This window comes from Macrosteles quadrilineatus, unplaced genomic scaffold (assembly GCF_028750875.1).
Source record: "Macrosteles quadrilineatus isolate MER2022 unplaced genomic scaffold, UCM_ALF_1.0 Scaffold_6__1_contigs__length_79288215, whole genome shotgun sequence".
Lineage (NCBI taxonomy): Eukaryota > Metazoa > Arthropoda > Insecta > Hemiptera > Cicadellidae > Macrosteles > Macrosteles quadrilineatus.
In genome coordinates, this window is record NW_026542599.1 from 62633593 (window position 1) to 62644392 (window position 10800).

The 10800-nt window shown below is 32.4% G+C and overlaps 1 protein-coding gene across 3 annotated transcripts in view; it reads right to left on the reverse strand.

Annotated features, from left to right (window-relative positions):
* Positions 1-9932, reverse strand: part of LOC128997051 (FERM domain-containing protein 5-like) — a 33849-nt gene extending 23917 nt beyond the window's left edge. For all 3 annotated transcript variants that reach the window (XM_054422632.1, XM_054422633.1, XM_054422631.1), the window contains exon 1: positions 9675-9932. In XM_054422632.1, the coding sequence (XP_054278607.1) occupies positions 9675-9770 (96 nt within the window). In that variant the 5' untranslated portion in view covers positions 9771-9932. The remainder of the gene's footprint in view (positions 1-9674) is intronic.
* Between the last annotated feature and the right edge of the window lie 868 nt (positions 9933-10800).

Sequence of the window (10800 nt, forward strand, 5' to 3'; positions counted from 1 at the left end):
GTGATCGATTTTGATTGGACACTCCAATCATCATCAGACCCAATAGGCGAATGACAAGAATAATTAAAACAACGACGTTCTAAAGCCAGAACCACTTGGTAAAAGTCCAGTTTAGAAATATTAAAAAGTGTTTGAACGTTCTTATGATCTAACCAGCAAGCTTTAACCTACTATACAAGTCATTGAATAACTTCTGTACTTGTTATTACCTAAGATGCTTAACATGGTTTTACCAATATAGGTTACTATATATAGCTACAAGCTAATATAGCTCAAACAGAGCACATGAATGACAACTACTCCTGCGTTGCCAAGATGCCTACAACAAGTTTTGCAGAGTTTTTACTGCTTTAAAATAATTTTTTACTGCAAATAATTTGTACACCCTCGGCTAAACAATGCACTACATTCTCCATAAAAAAAATTATAATTTAATTTAATTTTTATGAATTATAAATTTCTTTTGCATATATGCAAATATTTTATCTACTAAAGATTAACCAGGAAGTATAGTGTCAGAAGGGAATGTAATTTTGTAATGAAATGGGCATTTTATTGATTACCGAAGAGAGACAGGCTACCATGGCACCACACCCCTACCTGTTGATATCAATCTAACATTACCACAACGTCCATGTAACTTTCTAAAAAGGGTAATAAGGTATAAGGTAATATAAGGGTAGTAAGGAACCAGACTTAATGAATATTATACCAAGAGGAATCATTTGGAATAAAATAAATTAGGGACTGTTGAAGAATAAATCAAACTAAACTTTTATTTCAAATTAAGACAAGCTCATTCCTTCTGTAACAATAACTTAGTAAAAGTCAGACGATTACACATTTCACCATGGGATACATAAAACACCACAGAGTAAAATTCAATCTAAATAAGACCTGTCATTTACTGGGAGCCTTTTTTTGTACATAAATCACAGGATGATAATAATATAAACAACTATTTAATTACTTTCACTTGAGTTACAGCCAAATTTAAAACAAATTTATTTCCTACTTTTGTGGTACTGGTAAACATTTCTGGTACTGAGTAAAAATTATTGTAATTTGTATTATGTAACAAATTTAACGGAATAAACCATTTATTCATTTAAAAATTACTCATAATACGAAAAAGAATATGAATACAGTTAGTTGCATATTATAATTACCTTAAAAAAATTGCACCTTAATTTTCAATCTTCACTTTAAAAAAATAATCTGTTTTTTGAGGGGCACATAACTCTTTTTGAAGGCTAGTTAATCTTAAACTAAAGTAGATATCAATAAACTCATATGAAATAAATATAAAATAATTAATTTTCCTATGTTTAGTCTATGGTTTAATCCTATGCCTATTTCTTAAAGTTATAAAAAAATATAACTAAAACAACCAATGCAGGTTGGTATTTTGAGTATCTAGTTTGTGTATCAGCTTAGATAAAGTAAGTCATTTACAGTTATGCAATAGCACAAGTAGCTTAACTCGTTAAAAGGATTTTAGGATATTTTTACAATGAAACAGAAGTAAATTGACCATAGGAAAATTCAGCAGTTTCCGAAAATAACAAAAACATCTGTCTCAACATTAATTTTTTACATTTTACAGTTTCTGATAAAAATTACTATTTTAGCAAATTTCCCATATAGGGAATAATCTATTACGTATCTATTTGGACATTATAAACATTATATGTTTTAGACTCAAAATATTCAGTAAAAAAAGTTATATTAAAAATGTTCCTTTTAAAATAAATCTATACTATAAACATAAAACAATAGGCCTAATTAAGTCTCATTAATATAGTCTCAACATTATTGTTTTACATTTTACAGTTTCTGATAAAAATTACTATTTTAGCAAATTTCCCATAAAGAGAATAATCTGTTACCTATCTATTTGGACATAAACATATATGTTTTAGACTCTAAATATTCAGTAAACAAAATTAAAATTTATATGTTATTCTTGTGGAGAATAATTAAATTGTTGTAGTTTGGTTGGTTATGGATATATGTTTGCTACAGCGGGAGGTTATTTAACAAAAATCCTAGATTTATAAACAATCAAAAACAAAAAAATTACTGCAAATCCGAAAAGATATCAATACTTGTACCGTTTACCTTAAATGTGAAATATTTTCTGTTTTACCAAGATTTTGTTAAGTCATCTTACTGTCTATCAAACTTTATACAAGCAAAGAAGAAGAAAGTATCTTTTTACCCTTTATCTCTACGTACGTTATAACTAAGGCCAGTAGCATTAACAATTTCAAGTTACCTATATTAAAAATGTTCCTTTTAAAATAAATCTATAAGGTGGGGTGTGGCAAGTGCGTTTTTGGGGTAAGTGCCACATAATGTTTATATATTCTAGTTTTAGCACATTATTAGATATGAAGTGTAAAAAAATTATTTTATACAATTTTCACCATATTATTATATACAATACGTTTTTGTTCTGACGGTGAGCTCGTAATGGTTTTTGTTAGTTTTCTATAAAAAAACTATCAAGATTTTCATTGTGCAAATTAATTCTATAGAATAATTTTTGCTGCACTTTAAAGCTAGGCGCCCACCGGGCAACTCAGCGGGTGACGCGGCGCGGCGCGACGCCGTGGAAAAAAGTGTAACTTGTGTAAAATGCTATAAAATTCTATTATGTAGATGACCAGACATGGAGACTACATTCTCAGCATCAACTAGCTTTTAGCTAATTTCCCTTAGGTGTCCCAGTCAGTGGTAGAATTAGGACGGTCAATTTCAGGAATAACTTAGGCTACTCATTACCAAACCAAAGCCATTAATACCCCCGTCGCAGCAAACCTGCATACTAAGCGAATTTTTACCCAGCTTGATTTCTACTAAAATATTCCCTATAAATTTTCAGATTTATTTCCTATTTAAATAACATTAATTTTAGTGAGTAGTTAGGTTTGCTGCTATGGGGAAGATGTTGAGGTGTGTTTTTTCAATTGAAATATTGATAGCTTAGTATGAAATAATCCAAATTGCCAAATTTGATTAAAATATATCCATAAACAAGCAAACTAGAACAGTTTATTTATTCTCCATAAGAATAACATGGGAATTTTAAATTTAAATTTTTTTTAATTTTCTCCTTAGTCAATGAACATTCAAAAAAACTTCAATATACTAAATTATTTGTTTTTTTAAGCTCTTCAAAATGGTCTAGAGAGAAATTTAGAAATTTAAAGTTTTTAGGGTCAAAAATGAGAAAAACCCATTTTTACCCCATAAAACCCCCCATAAACCCCTGATCCCATGGTCCGATTATGCTGGTTCGCGAACTCGTTCAAATAAATGTAGGTTTACACGTTTTTACCAAATTTCATCAAAATCGGATCAATTTTGCTTGAGTTATCGCGCTAACGGACACATATATAAATATATATATGAATTTGAACGGATGGTGTTTTTGGCCTCTGGGGACCTCAACACGAAAAAGTAAATCGGTCCCGGGTCTAGGTCTTACCATGAGACCTACGGTAATAGCTTATTCCCTATATGGGAAATTCGCTAAAAAGGTCTAGAGATAAATTGGGACTTTTTGTGTTTTGAGGTCAAAAATGAGAAACCCCATTTTTTACCCCATAAAACCCCCGTGAAACCCGGTTCGCATAGTTCGATCATGGTGGTTCACAAACTCATTCAAGTTTATGCCGCCTTACACCTGCAAGCTGAATTTCACCTAAATCAGACAAAAATTACTCAAGTTATCGCGGTTACATATATATACATACATGTATACAAATTTAAACGAATAATGTTTTTCACCTCTGGGGACATTAAAACTAAAAGTAAATTGGTCCCGGGTCAAAGTCTTTACCATGGGACCTACGGTAATAGCTACTTTCCTATATGGACATTCACTAAAGTGTAGATTTATTTTGTTGCTTTCATCTTTGACAGTAAAAAATACTAGTAATCCAAGCTTGCTCTTGCATTTGTACGTTTTAACAGAAGTAAAATTGATCTAAGCAAGTTATAAGCAACATATCACCATTGAAGTTTAATGCCTTATAGCTTCAGAAATTTAGTTAATGTAAAACTTTAACAACATACGCTAAAAACTAATTTGATTTAAAAAATAAGTTCAAACGATATTTTTTTAAGTTGGGTGATATGCCATCATAATAAAGATTGAGGTTTTACTGGCCCACATTATGACAAAAGCCATTCAAATCTCCCCCATGGTAGAGTAGAGTGGGGGGGGGGGACTTTTGTGAGTCAACGGACTGAGAAACACTTCTGTTTAACGTCAAAGAGAGGCAAACAGATTAATCAACACTTCTGAAAAAGCAACGTTTAAACGGAGGAAAGTAAGCGCTTGGGATTATACGTAACTTATCAAACATTTTAGCTTGATTACCAATATTTACAAAATTGATTTTCTATTTGTTCCTATCTACGATCAAAATTATTAAATAAAAATTATCTTAACTCAAGTAGTTAGAACAAACATAAGTACCCATTTTATCTTTTGAATTGTCGATGTGATCTCCTATTTAATTAGCCTTTTATGTAGCCTGATCTAGTTTTAGAGCAATAAAGTGTAATCAAGCCAAAGCACGCCACCTAGATCACCAAACGTTGAGAGAAGAGAAGAACTTTACCAAGTGTATTAAACCCACCGACATAGGTTCTAACCTAAGGTGGTTATTGTTTCGTGTATGTATTGTATCTTTGTGTTTGTACATTGTATAAAAAGGAACAATAAAGATTTCTTACAATAAAAAAAGTTGGAACTCTCAGTTTTTTACTTTACAAATTGAGGCTAAAATACTTTTAAGTTTTTATTGATATTAAAAAAATGTAGTTTACTGAAAAATAACCATATTTCTCCAAAAATTTCATATACCTATGTAAAAACATTAATCGGTAAATAAAATTACATCAATCACAATGGCCTTTATTGTGGCCTATGTATTCTTTGAGAACAATGATGTCAATGTAATTAACAATATAAATAAAGATAGTAAACTCCTTAGTTACACTTCAACAGAAATTATCAAACGTTTCATTTAGGCCTATGTATTTAAAATAACCTGACAAAAGAGGAGTTTAAAGCAGCGGAAGAAAATGACAACAGACTTTACAGTAGCCTAGATGTTAAGTTCCGTTGCAGCTTACTACAGATGTGGGGTGGGGGGGGGGGGGAGAGAGAGTCTTTTGTGACCTCATAAAATACTTATCTCAGTCTGGCAACTCTGACAACAAAAATTGGAAATAAATCTGCTGACCACAGTTTAACATAAACTACATGAGAATAAAGTACCGGTACTTCACATACTCCACACTGGCTGTGTATTGTTTATCAATCAACTCAGATGTTTTCAAGTGGTTCAAGTTCCCTAACCTCTCATCTTAAGAAGGTTCTAAATGGCTTAATACGATTACATCTTGACAGCTAGAATGATATTATAGTAGGCTATAAGACAATAAACCCTCCACATGTCACTTTTGGTTCATATTTCCAAATTGGACTTATAAATTAACATTTATTTATAGTCACAATTTACATACAGAAGGTTACAGAAAAAAACACAGTCCCAATACATTAATTGTAGGAGTTTTTATTTCAAACTAGCGCAATGCTTTTAAATGTAGACTCTTGCTAATTGACTCTTGCTAACCATTCTAATTTAACAACCCTGCGCTTAATTAGTCAAGAGGCTGAACATAGAGCATATGATTGGTTTTCTGCAAACAGACTATCTTGTAATTCTGACAAATCACAATATATAACAATCAGTCTTAAAACAGAGGTAAAATTTGAATCAGTTAAACTTTTAGGATTTAATTTGGATTCAAAATTAAATTGGTCATCACACATAAAATCTGTTTGTAACAAAATTCAAGAGTGAGGTGCTTGCTGTGGAAACTTAAGGATTTTGTTAGTCAAGAATATTTAAGATTGGCGTATTTTGGACTCTTTCAATCGCACATACTATATGGTCTTATTTTGTGGGGCCACTCTCCACATATTAATGACATCCTTTTACTCCAGAAAAAGGCGGTTCGAAGCATTGCTGGAGAATGCTCAGATACACATTGTAAACCTCTTTTCATTAATTTCAGGATACCAACCATAGTAAATCTTTATATATTCCAAATTCTAATATATACAAAGTCAAACTTAGATCAATTCTCTTTCCGAAAAGACGTACACAATCACTATACAAGAGGTAGGGATAAAATAGATATATTGCAGCACAGATTGGCAAAAACCAAACATTCACATAAATTAAATTGTATAATGTTTTTAATAAGCTGCCTGAAGAAGAAAAATTAGTTTCTTACAGTATTTTTAAAAATAAACTGTATGACTGGATTGTTAAAAATCCCTTTTACAAAATTGATGATTTTTTAAGTTGTGAAGTAAATATTAGATTTTGAAGAGTAAGTTGAAATAAAGCTTTTATTTTCATGTAAGTGGCTATTTAAATTTAGATATTTTGTACTGTAAACACTGAATCACCTTGTAACTATGTATAACAATGACGTGTCCTATTTCTTTTATAAAGATCAATGGAAATAAATATTTCTTATTCTTATTCTTATTTATTGCTCCCAAAACATTCTATTGTATTCACTAACAGTCTATTCACGTTCTCTCCATGGGGTATTACAACACAATTAACCTATTCTTACACTTCAGGTTATTGTAAATTAAGAATGATGAAAATATTTATTTTTAGTTGTTCATATAAAATCTTGACCTACATAAAACTTATTAATATGAATAATATAAAGAAACATCAAAAACAGCCCATAAGGACCAAGTTCAAGCTGAATCGGATTCAGTCTAAAAAACTTAGAAATAACTGTGTACAATAGTGAGTATACGTCTAAACGACCACTTCTGCCGCTTCTGTCTATACTCGTTAAATATGCGCCAGGCTTTTGCAGCACACTTCATACCATTACATAGGCCTATCTACCTATCAACCCCTCATACCTGCATAGGCTACCGGTACCTCTCTGATACCCTTTAAGTCTCAGTAACAGTTTATTTGGACACATGTAGTTTAGTTGTCAAGTACTCACTTGCTTTATCTTAAGTTTTCATTTTACAGTAGTGAGACTTTGTCGGTTAGTGGTTTTTATGAAAAACTAATTTAATTCATTTAATAGCTTTGGCAACAAATAAACTGAATTGATTGAATTATGTTCAACCCATTGATACCATGTTACGAGTAGGCCTATAGCAACATGCTCAACATAGCATTTTGCGGCATGGTAACCAACTGGTGCTTAAGTAGTTCAAAAACTTTATTCTTACCAACTAGAGCTAGCGTTATTGGCACTATACTCCGTTCACAAAAGGCAGTTGTAAAGGAAGCTGATCCATTCCCTCCACTAACTCTATTTTTGAAACAAAAGCTGTACAGCTGTTTATTACACCAAACCAGGAATCAGCTATAGGCTAACATATGACTGTTTGTATGTGTTGTTGTGTGACTGTTGTGTTGATGTATGTGATGTGTGTATGGCTGTTGCTCAATATTTTGTGGCCTATTAGATACAACATGTAACATACCATATTCGCTGTAAAATGGTGTAACCGTTGAGAGGAAATAAATAAATAAATAAATAAATAAATATGTTAAGAACAAAATTGTGGGGGGACCCAGAAAAACTTCCTCTCAAACCGCTTATATTTTGTGAATAGACTATAGTCCCTGCCTGCGTAGCCTACAGTGAAACAATGTCAAGTTAACAAATAAACGCATAGTTTTGTAAAGTTTGTTAAAGTTTGAGTGTAGCCTATAAGTTAGCTCTCAGTTATTTTTACATGTATGGGCTAGTTTCCCATACAAAATCCATATTAAGCTTACTATGAGTGCGTTCTCAAAGAAAGCTGGTCACAAGTAACTTATTTCCATAGCTTGCTCCAAGCCCTTGAGAATTTTGTTGCTTGAGAACACAACAAACGCTTGCTTTCAGTGTGTTCAGAGTTTCAGTATCAAAGATAGTCATAGTCATAGTTCTTTATTCATTTTTTTTGTACATAGTTCGTACAGTAAATAGCGTCATATATAATACAATACTAAATCTAATTAAAATCTACTATTTACAGTTAACCAAGCAAAAATAAAAAGTAATAACAAAAATATTTATATCTACTGTAGGTTATATCTGGGAGGTGGAAAATTCTTCTATGGAGTAAGGGGCCAGTTGTATTAAATATTCTTTCAGCAATTTCCTGAACTTATTTAAATTATTTTCTCTTCTTATGTTTTCTGGAATATATTTAAGAAAAGTATGTCCTGTGTAGGTTGGTTTCTTTTCAAAAAACTTTAATCTATGTGGCAGGATAACCTCATTTCTCTTTCTAGTATTATACGAATGAGCTGGGGACTTAAAATTGATAGTTGTACAATTCTTTGCAATGAGAGTAGTTTCAATAATGTATTGCCCGTAAACAGTTAAAATATTTAGATTTTTGAAATGTTCTTTAGCTGGTGCATCATACTCTAACTTAAGCATGATCCTGATTGCTCGTTTTTGCTGTTTTAATATTTTTTCCAAATTTAAATTTTTTGTTGAACCATACAGCGCTATGCAGAACAATATACCTATGTGATCAAAAATATATTTTCTTTGGATATTCCACCCCTTCCCCCTTCCCCAAACTTATTGATCTGTCAACCTACAAAAATACTGCAGGTTAACTAAGTAGAACCTGTAAGAATAATTAAATCTGAGACTGGATTTTTTTAGCAAAGCAAAAGCAAAAGTGCTGCAAAACGTTTCCTTGGTTTTTAATCTGTTGGTTCAAAACTTAAATGCGCTAAAATGGTCGTGAGATTTTTTTGTGACTGCCCAACTAAACTGGGCAATGAAGGTGCTTAAGACAAAACTCTTCACACCAATCCCTCTTTCTTAGGCTTTTGGTTGTATTTAATAAAGGTCTACCTGACATTAAATGTAAAGAGCCACTTGCTATAAAGATTGTAAATCAAAATCTTCCTTATCTAAAGTGATTTGAAATTCAAAGACAACAATGGCCAACAGAATCCATGCTTAATGGGGCCAAATTTTTATTTGTGGTCAGGTTTTGTTTAGCTGTATCTTAAGAACAGCATTGATTATTATGTCCAACATTAGGTCCAAATGTTATTAAATGGTCGCATTAAAGCTTAATTGAAGGCCAAATGACAACTGGAATCTTGACATAGGAAGTTAAGGTAACTTACACCCCACTTGGGATTGAACCAGCCAGCCTTCAGATGGCAGAATGAACAGACTTTTTTATTCATGTAGGTCTATTAAACATAGAGACTAAACGGAACGCTCCAGAACTAGGCCTGCTGATATAGGCCTAGCCTACTTAATAGATTCTTCGGTTGGTTGAACTTGAAGCATGTTCCAGCATAAAAGATATGTGGCTAAGAAGAAAAAAGTGTTTTAATACCTTATCCAAGCTAGGCAAAAAGGTGTACATTATTTGGTCTATGTTTGAAATAGCCTAGTATGTTTAAAAGGCTACATAGGGTTGTAATCAAGGCAATGGTGAAAGAAAAGCTTAGGGTCTGTGCCTTGATTTCTTTTTACATGCATTATGTTTAAGTAGAGAAACTAAAGTTATTACAAAAGATTACACAGGAAGCAAACACTGCAGTAAATGTGATTAATATTTGTGAACTCACCTGAAATTCACATTCAACAATTTCAGTATCTTCTAACAACCGAACTGTGCACTTGAAGGTAACGTTTACATCACTTTTACTTCCAAATTTCAGCATTTTAGAAACAATTATCAACCAACGAAATTACAATTCTTTAAGTACTAAAACTAAATTAGAACAGTTCCCGCGGTTATTAACGCTCTATTAAAACGGTTTACCCATAACTATAATTTCTATTTCATTCATCATACTCAAAACAAGCATTTTCAGCTTCAGCTGCACCCGATGCTTTGCTTCCAAACCTAAATCTAGTTTGACGTTTGGTTTGGTTGTGTTCTGTTTCTGTTTTCTGTATGTGCCTCTTTGAAAACATGTGTTAGTCAAAGCCGTTTAAATGTAGAATTCTTAATGGAAATGGCATTTATTCGCCATACTGTATAAAAAATGTAAGCTGTAACTTATTTTGATTGTATTTGCTCGTGTATTTGAAGGTGAGATTTGCAGCCCCCTACCCTTACTACATATCAATAGGTCCCCATATATATATATACAGTATATACTCAAATTTCAGGAGTGGCTACAAGATCACAAGACTATTCCCCTACTTGACTCTTTGGGCGGATTCAAAAACTAGAAAAACATTGTAGTAGCCTACGCATGAGTGAGATTGGTTAAGCTATGACGAAATAGTTTATAAAATATCCATAATAGTGCCCGTTAATCTATTTTGGCAAGAGGATGAAGAAACATTATAAAATGCTGTCAGCATGGTGGTTCATCAACCTTGTAAAGTGGGGGCTACCGGGGGGTTCACATAGTTAAAGGCGGCCGTGGTTCACGCCTCCATAAGAAGGAAGGGGGTCTAGGGCAAGATGTATGGAGTAAAAGTTTACTCCATATATCTTTTATACATCATACCTACTTTTATACTTTTATTTTACATACCGTACTGTATACTTCTACTCCATACATCTTGGGTCTAGGGATCCTCCCTCAAAAATTTGGTATTTTCATGCTGTTTTTTGCGACTTTCTATAGCCATATTATATTTAATGTCTAGAACTGTGGCCAAAATTCTCTGTTATGTTTTTAGGATCAATGTGTGTTTCAACTTATTTTTCTAGGGCCTAGGGTCCCGGTCCAATGC